Source organism: Anas acuta, chromosome 1 (assembly GCF_963932015.1).
Source record: "Anas acuta chromosome 1, bAnaAcu1.1, whole genome shotgun sequence".
NCBI classification, from domain to species: Eukaryota; Metazoa; Chordata; class Aves; order Anseriformes; family Anatidae; genus Anas; species Anas acuta.
Window position 1 is genome coordinate 54,369,341 of NC_088979.1, and position 19,990 is coordinate 54,389,330.

Consider the following 19,990-nt stretch of genomic DNA (forward strand, 5'->3'; position numbering starts at 1 on the left):
TGCTGGTGTACTCTTTGATCCATGAAGTTGGGCAGCTTAGTATAACCATGTCTTTTGACTTCTGTTACCAGTATGAAAATTTCAGCACTTCCTCTTTGTGCAGTTGGGTCTGGAAGGGATTGTTACTCTGGTGGCAGTGATTCTCAAAATATTCATCTTTGATTTATAGCTAGTCACAGCCCCTCCCCAACAAGGCTGGCATGACAGTAGCTTCCCATCTGGGTTAAATGGGAGTGCAGTTAAATACCCTTTTGTTTAGGTGAAACAATAGTCTCTGAAAGTTTTTTTTTTTTTTCCTTAACAAAGGTCTTGTCAGACCAAACACAGAGGCTTGTGCTCAGCAGTTGCAGCACTGCTGGTGGTGGGCTTCATTGTCTGACTGAGTAATTCCTGAAAGGCAGATAGAAGAATATTTAAAAATCCTGTCCTTTATGACAGTAACTGGTCTGTTATTGATACCAAGATGGTTTAGCAAATTTGCCTGAAAAGCATTCTTAGCTACAGTGTCTTGACTTGCTAATTGAACCTGCACAGGGAAAAGGCTTGGTGATTGCAGAGACACCTGGTAGATACTCTGTGTTGAACCTCCAGCAGTTCAGAGGAGCAAAATCTAGAGGCTGTATATAGAAACAAACAGGGCAGGAGGGTCAGTACCCCCAGAAAAACTCTCCAGGCAATGGTACGTAACACCAAACATGTCAGGAATATGTCTGGGCAAAGGGAACGACCATGGTGGAGATTCCTGCTGGTGAGGAGGTCTTGCAGAGAGCCGTGAAGCTTGGTGCAGCATTATTTCCATTCCTTCCTAGGGTTTGTTTGAATAATACCAGGATCATAAGCTGCTGAAATTGGAAACATGAGAGGAATTTCAGGGGCTGAAAAAAAAAACGGGACAGACAAATATATCTTGACATTAACTTCAAAAGGTCTGTAATGCAGAGGAAGTTGTTAAGGCTGATTTTGAATATATGTTTAGTAGAAAAGGGGAAGAGTTAGTGTTGAAAGCACAGGAGCATGGAACAAGGTAACTACTGACCTGCTAAGTGGCCCGAGGGAAAAACTGGCCTGTTCTTCATTTTGTAAGGGCTTTCAAATATCTTCTGGTTGGAATAAACAGATGACCGTACTAATGAAGTCTGTTTTTCCTAAATCTGTTTAGGATTGGAAGTGCCTGGGGATCCCGTAGCTGAAACAGCGTGATTATGGGTGTTGATAGGAAAGTTCAGGTCACGACATTTAATAGCCAGTCTCTGTCCAGTTGGACTGGTTGGCTAAAAGTGGCCCTGGAATAATAAATTACCTGCTGTTGAATGATCTGGAGTCACGTATTCTGATCTCTTTTAGCACTGAGAAGTTCCAGCATAGTACCAGTGAAATGTTTGTGGGGACATGCCTCATTTTGCCTGTTCAGAAACAAAGCAGCAGTGCTTTTACTTTATTATAGAATCATTAGGGTTGGGAAAGCCCTCCAAGATCACCTGGTTCAACCGTCCCTCTACCACCAATGTCACCCACTAAGCCATGTCCCCAAGCACCACGTCCAACCTTTCCTTGAACACCCTCAGGGACGGTGACTCCACCACCTCCCTGGGCAACCCGTCCCAATGCCTGACTGCTCTTTCTGAGCAGAAATGTCTCCTCATTGCCAACTTGAGCCTCCCCTGGTGCAACTTGAGGCCATTCCCTCTGGTCCTATCACTAATTACTGAGAGCAATGAGGTCTCCCCTGAGCCTCCTCTTCTCCAGACCAAACACCCCCAGCTCCCTCAGCCGCTCCTCACAGGCCTTGTGCTCCAGGCCCTTCACCAGCTCCATGGCCCTGCTCTGGACACACTCCAGGGCCTCAATGTCCTTAGTTTCAGAATTAGTGATAACTCAGGGACGTGTAGAGAGAGAGAGAGGAGGTACTGAGAGCTAGACTAGAGATGTAGTCCTAGATGCTTCTACGGTTTTGCAGAAATGTGTCGATGAGGCAGAGCGTTGTGGTAACTCGGTGTTAGCACAAGAGGCAGAGCGGCAGCTATGTGTTGGTGCTCTGGAAGAGTTGCCCTTTGGCGATATAACTTGACTAGTTATCTCTATAACTAGATGCTGCTTTGAAGTCAAGGAGAGTCACTGGAGAAGTCGTCTGGGTGCCTGGATTGATATTTGTGGGGTAATCTCTGAGCTGAGACAACCGAGCTGCCCTCTGACAAGGGAGGGTTGGCCTCTTCACGCAACAGCATGAGGCACCTCAGTGTTTGGTGTTTAACAGGCTGCTTGGATGTACTTCAAATTGTGTTAAGAGTTAGGGCTACTGTTGTCTTCAGCTTAGGAAGAGGAAAATGTGGGCAACTGCTCCCATGTAAGCCTGTGGTAGGAACCAGCAGGAGCCGAAGGTTCCTGAAGGTTTCTTTGTGATTGATCCCCAGCGTGTTTCAGGGGGAGGATTTTCCCTGTGTTTCAGCTATTGCAGTTTCTCTCCAGAGAAAAAGCACACCTCAGCTCCTAGTATTTTCTACGTTCTTGAGCCAAAAATGGGTGATACTGAGCAATAGGAATTTATTACTCCCTGGAAGCACACTGAGTATTTCTGAATGAGACCCAAAGTTCACATGCTTTCTTTAGGGCACTTCAAGTGTGTTTTTAACAACAGATGAGAAATCTGTCGGGTTAGCTGCTAGGCACAAAATACAGTTGTATTTGTAATGTGGTGGTAAGGCTGTGCAAGTGGGCTTATATCTCACCGTATGAGTGGCAGCACAAATCTGTTAGTGCTTCATAAATCTCATAAAGAGGCCCTTCTGTTGTCATCTTCCAGGTTCATAGTTTGCCAGCCAGCCATTTTAGGAGATTCTTGGGAGGAGAGCTGCGTGAGTGGTAGGGGACATGAAGGCAGAACAAGCTTTAATGCTGTCTGTAGTGCCTTCCCTTGCTGATCAGCTTCTAAGTCCCTGCAGGAGAAGAGTGGACTGTTTCTTCTTCCTCCTTCATCTTCCTCATCCCCTCCTGCTACTGCTTTTCAAAGGCTGTGCAGCTTCTCAAATGGCTTTCAGATTTGCCAGCACAGCACCGTAATTGAACTGGGCCGACTGAAGTGGGAGACGGGAGATCTTGTGTAACTTGGCTCTAATGAGGCTTTTGGTGCCAGGACATGAAACAGAAGTTAGTTAATTTTCTTGTTCAATGTCGGTGAAGTTTTGGGTTAGCCACAGCTAATCCAAAGGAAGCAAACCTTTGTTTTGTGGCTTCAGCAGGTGCTGCTTATAGATGATTCCTCACAACCTGGGGAGATGAGCATGAAAAAAATGGGTTTCCCAGGGCTGCGCAATCTGCTGAAGATTCCTGGACCTGGAACATAAGATTTTGCCCCAATTATTCCAGCCAGAGATCTGGTTTAGCCCTGCATCCTACCTCTACCAGCAGCCAGTAGTAATGCTTGGGGGAAAAGTCTTAGTAAGACAGCAATCCCTCCCAGCTTTTGGCAGGCTCCAGTTCAAGGACTCAGAGCATGAAAGTCATGTCTGCACCTTTGTTTAAGAGCTCTTGACAGACTTTCCTTTCTAAATTCATCAATCACGCACTAATCTGTTTTAAATTTCTGCCTTCACAACATGCTGTGACAATGAGTTCTGCAAATAATTGTAGTGGGGGGAAAGTACCTCCTTCTCCTCTTGTTTAAAAACAAATTGCCTGCTAAACTTCATTTCATACTGCCTAATTCACGTACCCTGAGACATGGTTTCCTATTTGTTTTCTCTGTAATACCATTCATGGTTTCATGACTGCCATCTCTCAGTGGTGTTCCCTGCAGTGCTGGGTGTCCCTAACCTGCTTGCTCCTGATGCTCTCTTTGCTCCCCAGCCAGCACTGAGCTTTGTGGTCTATGAGTGAGTTGTTCCTCACCTTAATTAATCTGTGGTGCCTCCAGGGTTTCCACTCACTGCATGGCTATTACTTTGTGTTGTACGTGTATAAATACATGATGAATCTATCTGCAGCTCTTCACAGTTAATTCTCCTGATTCTGTAATCACCATCAAACTATCATCTTGCTGCTTGCTATATTTTCCATGCAAATAATGAATAGATTGAGCAGCACAAATGCAAAACCAACTCCATTGTGCAAACTGGCCACTTATTTGTGCTCTGTTTCTTCTCATCTAACCAGTTGCTAATTTGCAGAAGGGCCTTCCATCTTATCCCATGACAGTTCAATTTCTTTGAAAGCCTGTGGTGAGAGGCATTGTCAAATGTTTGTTAGAGATCCAAGCCCACTGTATCATACATACCACACTTACCCATATACATCATGGGAAGTTTGTGAGGTATGGCTTCTATTACAGCAGCCATGATGGCACTTCATCAATATATCATACGTGTTTGCATACCTGCTAGTTTTGTTCTCACAGTTTCTGTCAATTTTCTTAGTATTGGTGTAAATCCGTAGCTATTAGCCTGCAATTCCCTGGAGTCCTTTTATTGAGTTTGGCAGCACATCCTCACTTTTTTCGCTGTCTCCCATTAAGGGCATCTTAGAGACAGGCTGGGCAACATGGTCAGTAGTTCAGCGTTTATATGTTCAAGTTCCTTTCAAATTCCTGGGTGAATAGCATCTAATTCTGGTAGCCTGCTGTTGGTTCTACAGCCTCATCTAAAGATGCTGTATTTTAGACATTGTCTTGCTCCTGTATAGCTTTCTTGCTCCTGCATGTACCTGGCATTTTCCTCAGTTTCATGACAGTGGTGGTCAATTTGCCTCCATCATCACTTGGCCCAGCTTGGGCAGACCTTCCTTCTCCCTTCTCGCTGCCTCAGGTGCTTCCTAAATGTGAAACGGGAGCTTGAAACAAGAAGCTGCAGGAATATGCAACCATGTGGAAGCACCTTTCTGCCTCAGTCCTGATGTATGCTGGCTTAAGGGCGTCCAGCAGCCTTGGCAATATTTATAGGTAGATAAGTATCAGCTTTTATTGCTTGAATTATTTTCATGGAAGGTGAAGTTGAATGTAAATGCTTCCAGTCCTTATCGCTCATCACAAATCTCAATTTCAATTAGAATAAACTTACATAGATGAGCTTTTCCACGGTTCTATATAGATAATGGACTTATTTAGTATATTAATACTTTTCTGTTCGGATTATGTTCATAACAAACAAGATTTTAATGCAACTATTCAAATGTGTAAGACCCATAGAATTTAGGATCAGAGTGAGGGGAGAGATCTGTTTATTGTTCAGAAGAGTTAATGTGCTTTTTGGTTTGGAAGCAGTTTGAAATTCAGTTTCATCCTCATCCTTGCGATTGAACTTCAGTATTTGTACTGAAAATCCTCAATCATGTGCCATACCTATTTTGGATGTGAATCAGGCTTATGCTCATGTCTCTAAGGGAATTCTGTTGCTTTTCTTGTTTTCACCCTGGAAAGGAAGACGTGATTCATTGTTCTAGTCCAAGGATATCTGACGTGATGCAGCAGCACTGTTTCTCCCTCTCTTACCTGTTTCTTTTTCCCCCTTCTTTCTTTGTGTGCAGATATTTTTTATTCTGTTTCAGTTTGTGCCTCCTCCTCTCCCTGTTTTCCTCTAATTGCTTTTTGCTCTGCCCGTGCAGGATCCTGGCTCGTGTGTGTGAGATTTGTGCAGCCGTTTTTATCTAGCTTTTCCCTTTTTCAATGGCTTCTGAATCAACTTCCCTCCCTTGAATCAATCGAGGTAATGTGGAGCGGTGTTGCTTAGCAATGCTGGGAAGCTGATACTGCTTGGGTGATGTGCATGCTGCAACTGGGCTGAGCAAAAGAGGCTACCAGTCCTCTGCGGCCCGTGCAGGGAATAAAATCTTGTTTTCTACTGTTTTTAGTGTTCTTGCCATTAAGTGTGTTTGTTTTTTTTTGCCTTTAGTGTTGCTGAGTAGCAGTTTTACAAACTTACAGATGTTCCTTCCCCCTTCTTCCTGATATTTCCAAATGTAAAAAAAACTTCGCAGCATGTAGAATCAAAATACACTTGGGATGCCACTCTTTACAGAGTGGGTATCTAATTAACTGTCTTGAGATAGGTATGTTTTCCGTCTTCCTCCTCCACATACCAAGCAGAGCTGTTGTGAAAGCAGAGCTGAGCTCTACAGGATGTTTCAGCCCTCCAAAGCAGCAGAGACTGGCAGCCAATTTGGTGTATGTGGCAAAGGATTAAAAATAGGATGAATGTGATACCTTCAACCGTGTCAGAATATGGAATGGGTTATTACAGCAGCTGAGGTTAAGGGTGTGAATGGAGGTTATTAGCTTTGAAGTGTTTCTCTAAAATTCTCAACATCAACAATTTTCTCTGAAATTGTTAATGTTGAAATTCTGCATTTTCAGTGGATGGGTTTTAGTCTCACTTCAAATGGCAAAAGAACTTTTTTTTCCCACTGTTGTGTTGTGTTTTGCAAAGCCAAGGAAGTATACATAAACAAAGGTTGGTTTCTTTCTCTCCTTTCTCTTCTTTTTAATGTGGAGCACTAGAAAAATTACATACAGGTGGATCAAACATCTTTGAGCCACAGTTTTACCAGATGGTTGCTCTCGTTCTTCACACAACATCGAATAGCAGGGGGTAACCCTTACTTAAGTCGTGGGGTGGGGTTGATGTGGAGGTGGCATTTTCCCCCTTTAAACCAATTAGGATACAAACCCAAGTTTTTACTCTTAGTCTTGGGGGCACTGAGGGAGTGTCCCCCTGGCCTCGGTGAAGAAGCTGTGGATCCTGGCATCTTTGCTTTCTTTGATGGCAATTCTGTTGCCTGCAGCTGTACAGCAGGTATAAAAGCTTCCTCAGAACAAATTTGGGTGCTGAGGACACAACCACTGGTGCGCAAATACACCCAGAAGTGGGTGGTGGTGTTGAGGAGGTTGTGCTCTGGATGCTGGTCACCTCCAGTGGTGTTTATTAGGGCAGCACATGATTTCTTCCTAGATTTTAGACTGAGCACGCGGTCTCTTTGATCAGCTACTCCTACCCCACTCCACCGGCACTTTCCATAGCTGATGGATGTGTTCTCACCTAGTTTGTTTGCTCCTGATTTAGACTATTAACTGTAGTACGCGCTCATTTATCCTTGTCTATAAGGAACAAAACATGGAGCTGCTGAGGGGATTTGTAGCAGGTTCATTGCCATGGTTTCAGGCAGCCTCACATAGCCTAAAAATAGACACAGGAAAGAATATTCTCTTCCCTCCTCTCCCTCCCCCAGCTCTCTCACTAATTGGAATTTCCTTTTTTGTTTGTGTATTTCTGTTTCGGATTCACTGGCTCGCAGGTCAAGCAAATGTGTCTGACGCCGCGTTTGAGCGAGGAGAGCTCGCTGTGGTACTCGCTATGGCCGCCATCACGCGCCAAGGCCATCACCGCCTGCGGCTGCCTCTGGCGCCAGGCAAAGGGGGCTCTGGCTGGCTTTATAGCTCGCTGTAAGATGCCACCAGGGTCCAGGCTGTTCAGGGACCGTCCTGGGGACGCCCTGGAAATGGATCAGCTTGGATTAGTGCTGCGTTGGCAGGGGAAAGGTGCAAATAGGCAGGGGTGCGCATTTGGTGCTGGCGCTGTGGCCTGCTTGGCTCCAGCCCGGTGGCCACTGTGGTGCATGGTGGCTGTCCTGCAGCTGGGGTCCTGCCACCAGCTGAAGGACCAGGGTGATAACTACAGCAAAACCAGCCCTAATCCACCCCCTCCACCAGTGTTTGGGCTGGCTGTTGTTTGTTGGTGGCGGAAAAATGAAGGCAAAATGCAGGTTGGCAGTGTGGTCTCTTCTGAGGTGTGCCGGCTGCACTATTTTTATCTTTGGGTTGGGGAGCTGATTATTATATATTTTTTCCCCTCTTCCACAGAGGTGTTGACTGTTTCTGTTAGCAGGAGGCCCAGATGCTTTTAGATCTCTCTCCCCAGACAGGAAGGGCATGGACTGGAATCACACCGATGCCGTGGATTTCCTGCATTGCTTCCTCTTGAACTCGTGGGCCAAGAGCCAGGAGGGGACATACCGTGCTACAGGGCCTGTCTACAGCATGCAATTCCTGAGGTTCACTGCGTGCCTTCTTACGGTGTAAATAGCAAGTAAATAGCCCCACAGCAGCCTTATTAACTTAGAGCTTTCCCTGACGGGTTTTGAGGCAGAGGGGAAGGCCTTGTGGGTTGAATTACAGAGTGGGGACGTCCTGCGTGGTCCCTAAGCAGGTTGTAAGGCAAATGAGCTGTCAGTTTTTGCTTTTTCCTGAGCAAGGCTTTGACTTCGCCCAAGAGGAGCGGCGGTAAGTATTGATTTGCTTGTGTTGCCACTGGTGCTGGGCCTTTCTATTCTTCCTGCTGCTGCTTTTGTGGTCAGGGTGCCCTAACCTTGCTCTGTGGGGACTAAACGCCTCTGTTTAGGGCTGATGTGATGTCAGGGTTTTGAGTATGTTAGTGAATGGCTGCAGAGCATTGCTATTTCCTTCACCTTTTGGCTTATTATGTCTAGGTTGCAAATGCTTTTGAATTTTCCCACATTTCTGAACTGATCAGGGCTGTGACTCCTTTTCCCATATATTCCAATGGATGGACAAAATTTATGCATATAAGAAGGTGGTTCAGGTGAGATAGGACTGGATAGTGGTTCTTCTCCGGTACTGGGTAGTATAAAGGTGTCAGAGACAACTTACTATGCAGAGGATGTTAAAACTCTTCCAGGAGAGTGCCTGTATGTAGGGGTAGAGGGTCAGATGCCGCCTGGGAGCTGAATATGTGATACTTTGCTGTGAGGTCTTTCTGTTCCCTGCCTGCTGCATTGTGGTCAGCAGCTGCAAGGTGTGTCTGTGCTTTCCTGCACCTTTCTGTGGTATTTTGCAGTATTTATGGGCCTGACTTGGGCAGGAGGAAAGCAGCCCCTCAGAGGCAGGGGCCTTATCCTGAAGAATTGCACCTCTCTCCTTGGAGCAGAGAGGAGTTTGCCATCATTTCAAAGGATGCACATGGAGATTTCCATCAAATACACGGCTCCCCAGCCCAAGTTACAGAGCCAGGCCATGTTAGTGACCCTGTGACATTCTCATCCTGTCTGATGCTAGAGAGGAAAAATTGCCACACCTGTTTGTCGTTTTCACATATTTTTTTTCAGTGGACCTCCCTTCTTCTGCTGTAGTGATTTAAACACCTGGAAATATTGTATGCATGAGTTTGTGTTAAATAAAGCAACCTACATAATGCATCAGGGCACAGTAAGTGATCACCTATTGCCGCTCCCATCTATTCAACACTTTTGTTTGCAACACCAGTATTTTACATCCACTTGTGTGCCCTCCAGCCCTTTCAGCCACTTCCTTATAGATCAGATACTGTTTAAAGATCACGATTAATGTTGCAAAGCAAAAGGCCGCAGTTAAAAGCTGTAACTCTCCTTTTTTGTGGTTTCTGACACAATCTTTAATTCTTTAGTTGAGTTTTTCCCCCTCTCACAATCTCCATCCTGTTTTTTGGTTATGATCCTTCCTCTACAGCAATGCCCTGTGGTGTGTATTACATCGTCTGTGAGAAAGTCTTCAAAGTCTTAATACTTCACCTTTTGCAGTTTGGAAGAGGAGGGTGGCTAAAGCTTTTACAGAACTGGATTCAATTATTGACAGAGGTCCCTGTGTTGCTAGGAAGTAAATTAAACACCCAGAAAATGATTAAACTCTCGATAAAACCTGAGATTTGGGAGCTAATTTTCAGAAAGCCTCATGCTCCTGAATGCAGCCTGTGGTAAAAGGATCTGTAATAATATCTAAGGAAAGCTGCAGAATGTGAAAATACTTGAAGAATGATTTTGGCCTCAGAGTCTCAGTTTGGGAATACAGAATTGGTGGATTTACTTTGGATTTCAGTCTGTCTGACCTAGATCAATAAACAGATTTAGCCTTCAGACTCCCTCTGGGTCAGTATCTCCGTATCTGGAGGACCTGGCTTTTCTGTCTGTAATTCCCCATCTATGAGGTATGGCTAATGTCATTCCTTCCCCTCTCACAAGGGTATCGTGAAGTTAAAGGTAAGTACTTTCTGAGAGTAAAACTCGGCCTGCTATACAGAGAGTGCAGCAACTCACTCGTTAAATCCTGCCTTAACAGCAGAGTGCGGGTAGTTAATAAGCCTTAATGATGGAGCAGGGAGGGAAGAATAAATACTGATCACTTTCCCCTTAATTGTTGGTGCTATCCTGTACTGTGAATGAGGCAGAGTGGTCTTCAGCGGGGTCAGGGAGGGGAAATCTGTGCAGTGTAGGGCGTGCAAGAACAGGGATATATGGTCCGATGGCATGTTTCAAACCAAACAATTCCTAATTGATCCTGGATCTGGCGTGAGTGACCAGGTTTCCCCACAGAGCTTGTACCTGCACCAGTTGGGGCAACCACAAAAACCCAAAGGTGTGGCAGGCTCCTCTCCCCTCTGGTGGAGATGGGCATGGTCTGGTTGTCACCGGGGAAGCGTGTGAAGAAGTTCAAGCATGCTCAGCAAGGAAAGGCTCTTGGGAGATCTGTTATTCACACTTCAGAGGTCTTTGTCTGCCCTGGGTATGCTCCATGCTACTATCGGATGCGGGCATAAAAGCTTTCTTGCCATGTTCAGCATAATCTAAAGTTACTTGAGAGGAGAAAGGAATATGAGTATGGAATATTCTCACAGGGAAGAGCAACCTAACACCCAGTCTTCCTGCTCGCGTGGTGCACCAGTGCGACCTGCAATGCTGGGAGCTTCACTTTGGTGGTACTGGGAGGCTTTTACTCAGGGGGAGGATCCATCAAAATCTGTCAGGCAGCATTCGCTTTGAAGACCTGTGTTATTGGCAATGTCTGTCTTTCTGCTTGATCTTTCTCTGGCAACTTCTACATCGTAATATCTTAATTAAAAAAAAAATCTGACTCTTAAGCCTCTCCGTTACATTCAGATCTCAAAGACTGTTTTTGGCTGCTACTTCTGACAATATTTTAAGGAGGATGGTGCAGGCCGATGGGCAGCTCTGGCAGTATTTCTACTTTCTCTGCTTGCAAACACTGCAAGGAGACCAGAACAAGAGAATTAATGCTTTCCACTAGCCCCTTCAGTGGTAAAAAGTGCAGATTCTACAGATAACGCCTCTTCACACTTCCAAGCAAGTAAGTAATTAGTTTTAAAATGTAACAGAAGCCACAGGGATGTGATCAGCACTGAAGCAGGTTTGCTGATAAAGGTGGTACGATGGTGTGGTTGAACAGGTGCACCCTTCCCCTCCAGATCCTAAAATTTGCAATAACGGTGGTGTGCTTTGGAGTAACTTATGCCAGTTTCCATTGTGAAGTAAGTTATGGTGGGAAACTGCGTTTATTTTACAGACATAACATCACCTAATGGCATTTTTGGTCTGTCTTCTATGAAAAACACCCTAGTGTGTCTCCGTGAAGCTTATACAATACTCATATTTTAGCTGGATATAAATGAGGACTTACCTGTGGCAGCTGTATATCTGTATCTCTGCCCCATAGTATCTCTGATAGCTGTTCATGGAGTAAATGCAGTGTTATCAGTTATCTAAAGACAGAGAGGGATTGCATCTTGAGAGATCAGGAGAGCTGTCGACAGACACAAAGGGACACAGCGTCTAGACTGCACCGCTCAGCACAGGTAGAGTTTCTCCTTGGCTCTTTTAGTGGTTATACTATTAGAAACAGAGAGAAATGAGACAGAAACCTGAGGAAGTTTGAAAGTTTGGCTATAAGTTCTACAATTATTTCTGAAGGAAAAATAAAGACATTGCTTTTGAACGCTATAGGATATTTCAATTTAGATGCTATACAATCGGGCCTCCTGGCCCGTTCATTATATGTCCACCAGGATGCCAATGAGTCTATTAAGTTGTTTTCCAAGCAGCAGTACGTAAAGCAATTTATTTTTCCTGATGGCACGAGCATTTCTTACTGGGAGCTGCGTCGTTACCGTGCGCGGTGTTTTGTTGGTCAAGCACAATGAAGGCTTCTGGTGAACGAATTATTAAAAAAATAAAATCATTCTAGAGTCAATTATATTGAGCAGTTCTACAAACACAAAAAGGCTCTTTCAAGAACAAATGTTTAAATATTTAAAGCCTGCAGGATTTTTTTTTTCCTGTTTTTGTAGGGGCTTGTATACCGAGCACACGATTGAGACCGTAAGTATGTTTTTCCTGTTGGAAGACCATAGACTGCGTATGCATAATAATTTTGTGGGAGTCTGATCACAAGCTCTGGGCAAAAAGGAAGCTAGTCAAGGCCATTGTGGCTTCAACGTAACATGTTTGGATAGGCGTCTTCCCCGGGTGCATGATGCTGAATGTCGTTGTCCTCTGCGGTTTGGAGCTGCTGGGCCATGGGGTGGTTTTGTGGAGTGCGCTGTGCATGGTGGTGAGCTCCCGAGCTTCTGCTCTGTCCTTGTGCTGTATACCATCAACACAACAAATCATAACCGGTCTGTTTCTCAGTAGGAGAAGGAACGAGGTGTCTGCATGCTGACCACGGCATCTTCAGCTCGGTGTCTGAGTGGTAAGGGAAGGAGGAGAAGTTCCTCCAAGTGGCTGCTGAACGCCCAGGTTGGGCTTCGTCTCCTCACAGCTCTCTGGAGGAGCCACTGAGAACACCTCTGCTGTCTATCTGTGTTTGGTTCAGAGAAATAATATGCCCCCCAAGCTGCTTATTTCTCAAAAACAGCACTGCGTGAGATTTTCCCCCAACCGCTGCACAGTAGTGTTACCGTAGCGTGTTACTTATTCTTTTGACATGTTTTTATTTCATGGGAAAACGTTTGCGTTATACTCGAGGCCGGGTATGAGTCGCTGGATCCCTTTCAGAATTCTGTTAAATCTGGAAGGAAATCAGATTACTTTCTTCTACTATAAGCACATTCGGCTTGGCTTTCGCATGAGGTGTTGTATGGGTGAGTGAGCCCAGAGCACTCCAGCTGGTGCAACAGCTTTATTTATGCAGAGTGATGGCATGAAAGGGTTTGGGAAAATGCTTTTAATGGTTTCAGGAGGGATTTGTATTGCCGTTGAACCACCAGGCTGCTTTAAGTTCTTACCCACTTCGCTTGTATTTACTGCTGACAAACTGTGGGCTCTGATGGTGACCCCCTGTTGATCCAGAAACTCCTCTAGCTGGGAACACGAAATAAGGAGAGGTTTTCTTAAGCTCTCTTTTGTATGTTCCTAGCATGTGCCACGTGGCAGTAAAGCTTCCACAGCCTTTCCCTAGTCCATAACAAGCTTCTTACCATAGCTTTTTACCCACGTGGCAGTGCTTCTGTACCTCAACTTTAAAATGGTTTAGGTCTTCATGAAATGGTAGCGTGTACTTCGTCACTTCTACAGCACGTTATGTTATCAGGAAAGAACTAGCTGGGTGACTTCTACATGTACTTCTTGCAGTCTTTACTCCTATTTTTAACGAATTTTTTAAAATTGCATTTTGTCACTTGTTAAGCATATTGAAGTTTTACTTTTTCATAGGTTTTAGTAGCAGAATGGGCACAAATAGTTATGCAAAATAGAAGGGGTGTCCATGAAATCAAATATACGTAGATGTTATCAGTAGCTTGCGAATTCCTCCGAAGCATCATTTCTTATGCAGGCAATCGAAATGTCAGCAGGAAGGGTTTGGACAATATTCAAAGTATTGTCTGAAACGTCTCCGAAAGCAGATTGTGAATTTCATAGTAAAGAAGAAATATCATCCCCCCGTAGGGTAAAGCAGCAAAGATGTGGCCTGTTTGGGACACTAAAGTGTCAGGAAAGTATTTTCAGAGAAAAATACAGCGTTGAACCTCACATCCAAGTCAGCCATAAACCACTTACATGGTATGTAAGCAATCATACAACAAATGCAAAGCAAGAGGGCAATATTTCATTCAAATTTTACCCTGTCTAATAGTAAACCGAGCGTTTGTGTAGCAATACCTGCCGCTGGGCTGTTAAGGGATTCCTGGCTCCAGGAGCTTGACTGGAGCTCCCCGTTTTGCTTAGACTCAGTCACTGGTTTCAAAGGGAAAGCCCAGCTGGTGGGGGAGAGTCACTAACCATCAGTGGGAGCTGATCATTCCCATTGCTTAGCAGATGAGATGCTAATTTGCCTTCCAGGAGTAGCCGGAATTACCTGTTTGTACAGTGTCTCGGAGTTGGTGATGTAAAAGCTGAAGAAAAACTTCAGAATTGGCTGTCTTGGTTTGAATGTGATATTGGCATTCGTGACTCCAGCATCGATCAATGGTACAAGGGCACGTGGTGAAGAATAAATAGTGGAGGCAAGTCCCTAGCGCTTAGGGAATGGTCTCAGCTAGTCCCAAGAGGAACTTGGGTGAAGAGTTTTCTGAGGAGCTCCTTTAGGAGGATGAGCTTCACTTAAGTTAGTGGCTCACATCCATATATATATGCATATGTGTATATGGCTTTGCTTGTGTGAGATGCAGGGGAAAAGAAAAAAAAAACACAAAACCAAAAACGTTCTTGCCTGCAAGAACTTTCTAATGCAAGGTTGTCTGGAAAGTGGAGCACAGGGAGTCAGTATATTTACTGCCTTGTTAATGTTGTTGACAGTCATCAAAAATTATTCTAGCTCTTTTTTTTTTTTTTTTCCCTTTAAATACTATTTGCAGAGTAGACTGGCTTGAATCACAGAGCAATCTGTATTTATGCTTAAGGGATGAGATTTTTCAGCAACAATTGCAAAAGCGTACAGAAATGTATTACTGCACTTGTTGATAGATCTACTGACAGGTGTGTAGTTGAGGAAAAAGATAGCGTGCATCAGATTTGTGCAGGATGGGGCTGCTCTTTGCTGACATCTGGCAGAAGATCTGGAATCTGGGACAGCTGCTAGCGCCACAGAATTGCAAACAGCTTGAGGACCTGAATGTAATGAAGATAAATGAGCTCGAGCTGGAAGCTGAATGGCTCTAGAGGTAGGAGTAGTAATGAACACGGGTACTCTGAGTGCTGTACAGACGGGCTTGCAAGAGGTGTTTTCAATGCTGTGTGTTGTCCTGCACATACATATACATTCATTATTCTGATTTCAAGTTACATTACTAGTGTACTGAGTAGTTTGAGCTTTTGTAAAGCCATTTCTCCCTTTTGTAAAGTTCCCGTGTTCCTCGACCCAGTTTCTATGGTGTAGTCGTGTAGATGGACAGACTAAGTGCTCTAATTTGTAGTGCTGTCCAGTCCACTTACTGGTAACTCCAAGTTAGCTAGGATACAAAAGCAATGCCAAATTCTGGGACTAGTAATGCAGTAGCTCATGGCCTGCCAGCAGCTCTATGCCATTGTGTTGTGGTCTGGGAATTTGACCTTGGTTTCATATTCTAGCTAATTTGGTGTTATCAAGCAAAACAGTGAGATGTAGGGATTTCAGAGTCTGCCCAAGATGGGTAACTTCGTGGGCTGCCTTTATTTTCATGACAGATGATGAATTTTATTCTCTTACAGATACTCCAGGTACTCTGCCTTATTTGAGGGCTTTTCTTATTGCTGTAAATTTTTTGTTCTTTGCTGCATGTAGAGGGGACTAAACATGAGCCTGTAATGCTGATCTTCTGTACCATACCTCATCTAGAACCGCCCTGCTTCTGACTTCATGAAACGATTTAGAATGTTTTTTTTTTTTTTCTTTTTCTTTTTAAATCCCAGAAAATTGTCCAATGGAACAGGAGAACCAGCTTTTTAATATATTTTTTTCTTCGCTCTGTGAGCATTGTGGATGTGAGCAGGAGCAGACAGCAGTCAGAACAGGAATCCAGAAACCACCTTCTGTTTACAACCTTTCCTTTAGAAGCTGAGCAACCAAACTTACCCTGCACCTGTGCTTGTGCTACTGCCCTTCAAGCTTGAGCTACTTTTCTAGTACAAGCTTTTGGTATCACGTTTCTTTGCTTCCATAAAAATGCTGGTCCATTAGCCTAATGAAAGATTTCTGGATATAAGTCAGATTTCTAATGTACATATTTCTTTGCCAGGGTCTTTGTGTAATTTCAGGTGTGTATGATGTTCTGTGCAGAATAATGTGAAGCATGAACATTTTGTTAATGAGGCAGCTGTTTGTAGTTTTCAGTAGTTCCTTAAGAAAATTGGACTTTAAAGATAAGATTTTCCAGGAAATCTTTTGATATTCTCCCATGAGAAACTGCCAAAGACTCATAATATGATGGTGACTTTAAAGCTTTTGAAAAAATCCTCTCTTCTCTGTTGCAGACTTCTCCTTCCTTCCAAACGTGTTCTGTATTTTAAAAAGGATAAATCTGTCGTGTCCAGTCATTCCAACACAGATGTCCCACGTGAGGACTGGTGACTCTCCATTAGTGAAGATATCCAACAGGATAGGACCTGATTTTGACCCTTGGGATCCACAGCTCATTACTAGCCTCCAACTAGACTTTGTGCTGCTGACCACCGCCCTCTGGGCCCAGCTGTTCAGCCAGTTTTCAAGCCACAGTTTTTAACTCGGGGGTCACCTTACATCAGTGGTACAGCTGATGTACCACTCTTAGCTGCTCTTCATTTCTTCATGAGCAAGAATCGAGGATGGTGTATTTATTTTGCACTGATTCATCGTAACGTTCAAAATTGTAGTTTTTGAAGAGGGAATAATGTTACCTAGATTAATAGCTTATTTTTTTAACACTATATTTGCTTAGTATGTCTGCCATGAAATTGTGAAGATTAATTGGGATAACATTTCACAAAATACAAAAACCTGAGACATATCGGCCCCACATCCCTTCCTCATCATTTCAGGCTAAATTCAATTTCTGTCTTCCTGTTCCACTTTGCTTGTTATTTTATTATTATCCCTTTGAAAACACGTATCCAAGAAACTTGCTTTCCCATTTGATGTTTATGGTCATTCTGGTACATTAATGTAGCTTTTTTTTTGGCAATCTTTTCCTGAGGGCGTAGAATTTTCCCTTACTGAAGACAGTACAGATCCATTACGTGTGTTTTCTCATACATTTATGCCTACTTTGTTGTCCAAGGGGAGGGAAAAGGAATACAAAGAACCAGTGCATTGTATGAAAAATTGTTTTGGTTGTTAGATTGGCCTCTGCAGTGGAGCAGCTGAGGTGCAGACACGTCCTGCTACCTCTGCTGTGGAGGCCTTCATGTCTGGTGCAGGGCTGGACAGACCTTTGAGAGCAGTGGCATCTTCAGTCTCACAGATTATCCCCAGCTTCTCTCACTGAACCCACCACGTTCAACCTGTGCATATCATCCTGTCTTTCCTCATAACTTAATTATTATGATTTTTGGGGGTCAAATTCTGTGTTTTTCTGCAAGATGAAGGTGCTTGGAACCGAGGAAGAATACTTTACAGGAGTGTTTCCATATCATCCTCTCTGCAGCTGAGGCTTTCCAAAAACTGTACAGAAGACTGAGCCCTCCGAGCCCTTGCTGGTAGGCTGCCTGCATCGCCCCTTTTTTTTCTCTGCTGCTCCACGTTCCTTATGCCTTGGAGGGTCTGTTTCGAATTTCTTCTTTTCTAGTCCTCTGGTGCCTTCTTAGTTCTTACTAACAGTTTATAAGTCTTTGAGACGGCTTGAGTCGTCTCATCTGGCATTATATTGACTACATTAATTTCTTTCAGACGTCTCATTACCGCCTGATATAGGGGACAGTGGGCCGGCTTCTGAGAGGCCTGGGCCACAGCTCCGGCCTTGCCGGTGCCCTGCTCAGTAGCCGTTAAGGCCAGTCATGCCCTCCCACAGGGCCTGCTTTCTCCACCTTTAAAAGGGGAATAATATATAGTGTGCTTCCTTCATTTGTGTGATTTAGAAGTGTGCTTAAACAAAACAGAAGTGGGAAAGGCCTCCCCGCCTGGTGACACGCTCCCCCACCAACAGGAGCCTTCAGGCTTCAGGAGCTTTTTGCATCAAGTGCCCAACCTCCTCGTCTCACAGAAATGTAGAGTAATTAACAGATTAGATTAGCGTATATTCCAATGGGAGTTCCACTTGTGTTTCAAACACTGGCTTATTTCTTCGTTTATTTCTTCAGTATTTCATAATTTGTTGCAACCTTTTGTTCTCCCCACCAAGACAAGAAAGGTGTTGCTTCTACTCCGAGGTCCCTTCAGGCTGCTGCTAACTCAGTTTAATTGGTTTTTCTTCCTGCCAAAGAAAAATACGTGGAAACATTATTTGGCCTGAGCCTTTCAAATGCTATAAAATGCACCTGTTCAGGCACAGTTTTGAACACTGAGCCCCGCAATGACATTAAGCTGAGCCCCATCTTGGCCTTTGTCCAGATACTGCGTGAGTGTGCACAGAACTTAAAATTTTCGTCTGACCACGCAGTATCTGCGTAACTGGATTGTTAATCTGTGGTTTGGACTAAAACACGCTTACTAATTTATCTGATGGCATCTGTACCTTTTTGTAGTTGGTGCCCTCCAGGTGTTTTAGGTAGAGTTATGGCAGATGGCCTGCCAGCACCTGCAAGAAACACTGGCTGGGCTTAGCTCACCCTGGCCTTAGGTTTGCCAGCACACCGAGAGTGGATTTAATTTGCCAGCCCAGCAAAGCACAAAACACTGAATTATTTTCCTTTGGATTAGCAAGGTGCATTGGCTCAGTAAAGGATCCGAGGAGGGTGAGAATGTATTTAAAATTCTCCACCCTCTGTCTAAACTTAAGCCTTCTCCTCACTGTGACAGACATTAGGTATCCTAATCCCCCCTCAGGTTTGCTTAATGTTTGCTTACTACTGTTCTGTTACATTCTGTGACCTTCTTGGTCATCTCTATCGAAGCGATTTGAGGAAAAGTACGCAGTTTGACAGACACGCTGCATTATTTTGGAGTGGGTAATTGTAATTATTAAGGCTGCTTTTATGTAAAGGTGTAATAAATACGTTGTGCCCATGTTACAACAGCACCACAGTGAGTGAGACTGGCATCATACATACAAAAAGTAATGTCCAATGCTGGTGTTTAGAGAGAGAGAGAAAAGAAGAAAAAGGAGAGGTCTGCTTTTAATTTGCAAGTAGCAGACAGATACAAGTGATTATTGTGGCCAATACTTCTTAGCTCTTTGCTTCCAATGTGAAATGTGCGTATGTAACTGAACGGTTCAATATATATTACATGACTTTCTATATTACTAGCTGTTAATAATAATAATAAAAACCTCTCAGCTGTGTATGTGGAGTGGTTTGGCTTGTACTTTTCCTTCGTGTTTCTTTTGGCTCCTAACTTCGGGTCCTTTTTCCTAATTTCACCCAATTTATTGGCCTGTCTGAACGTGTGTGGTGGCCATGGGATCATCTAGTCAGAAGAACATTTGCAGGAAGGTTTGAGCTCCATAATAATTCCTTATGTTGAATATTTAATGGTATCTCTTGAATTGCACTGGATTGATCCCTGCATTTTGGATTTGATAAGTAGAACAGCTTTCCTCTTCGTCCATACCTAGCCCAAAACTGCTGTAACAATAAAGCAATTATGGAGGTCCTTTCTTTGGTACTGGTGCTATCTGTGGCATATGGTGGCTTTAGGAGAGCTCTTAAAACAGCTTTTGAATTAACAAGGCTATGGACCAGTGTCCAGTCGCATTTCCAGGGTTTAAAAATTCTTCTGTACTTAAATGCCAGGAAAATCAGGTTTCTCTGTAAGGAGGCCTGGAGTGTTGCTGTGTAGCTCTCTCCCTTTTCTTCCTGGAATTCCTGCCTCCAACTGCAGTTTTCTTGTTGACGCTTCTTGTCTCATAAAAGGTTTTAATTTAATTAATTGTAACGAATAAAATCAATTGCATCGATCCCATTTACGTTTTAGATCACGGTGCCAATTGATGAAAATTTATGAAGTGTACTTGCCTCTCATTCGTATTTGGCTTCCACTTGGCTGGGTTTCACGAGCATCTCTTCAGGATTGTTTTTATTCCCTCCTTATAGTATCTTATTACATGGCACTGGTCTTTATGGTATACGGTAGAACTGGTGAGACATTTCCCTAGTACATAGGCTGTATTGTGCTTTC

At 43.9% G+C, this 19,990-nt stretch overlaps 1 protein-coding gene across 9 annotated transcripts in view; it reads left to right on the forward strand.

Moving 5' to 3' along the window:
* Positions 1-19,990, forward strand: part of FARP1 (FERM, ARH/RhoGEF and pleckstrin domain protein 1) — a 193,779-nt gene that overhangs the window by 16,702 nt on the left and 157,087 nt on the right. For 3 of the 9 annotated variants that reach the window (XM_068677396.1, XM_068677404.1, XM_068677389.1), the window contains exon 1: positions 8,126-8,263. The exons of 2 other annotated variants lie outside the window; for them this stretch is intronic. In XM_068677396.1, coding sequence (XP_068533497.1) covers positions 8,202-8,263 — 62 coding nt within the window. In that variant the 5' untranslated portion in view covers positions 8,126-8,201. Of the gene's footprint in view, positions 1-8,124; positions 8,264-19,990 lie in introns of those variants that run through there. 4 more of the 9 variants (XM_068677367.1, XM_068677378.1, XM_068677413.1 and 1 more) reach the window with 3 other exon arrangements.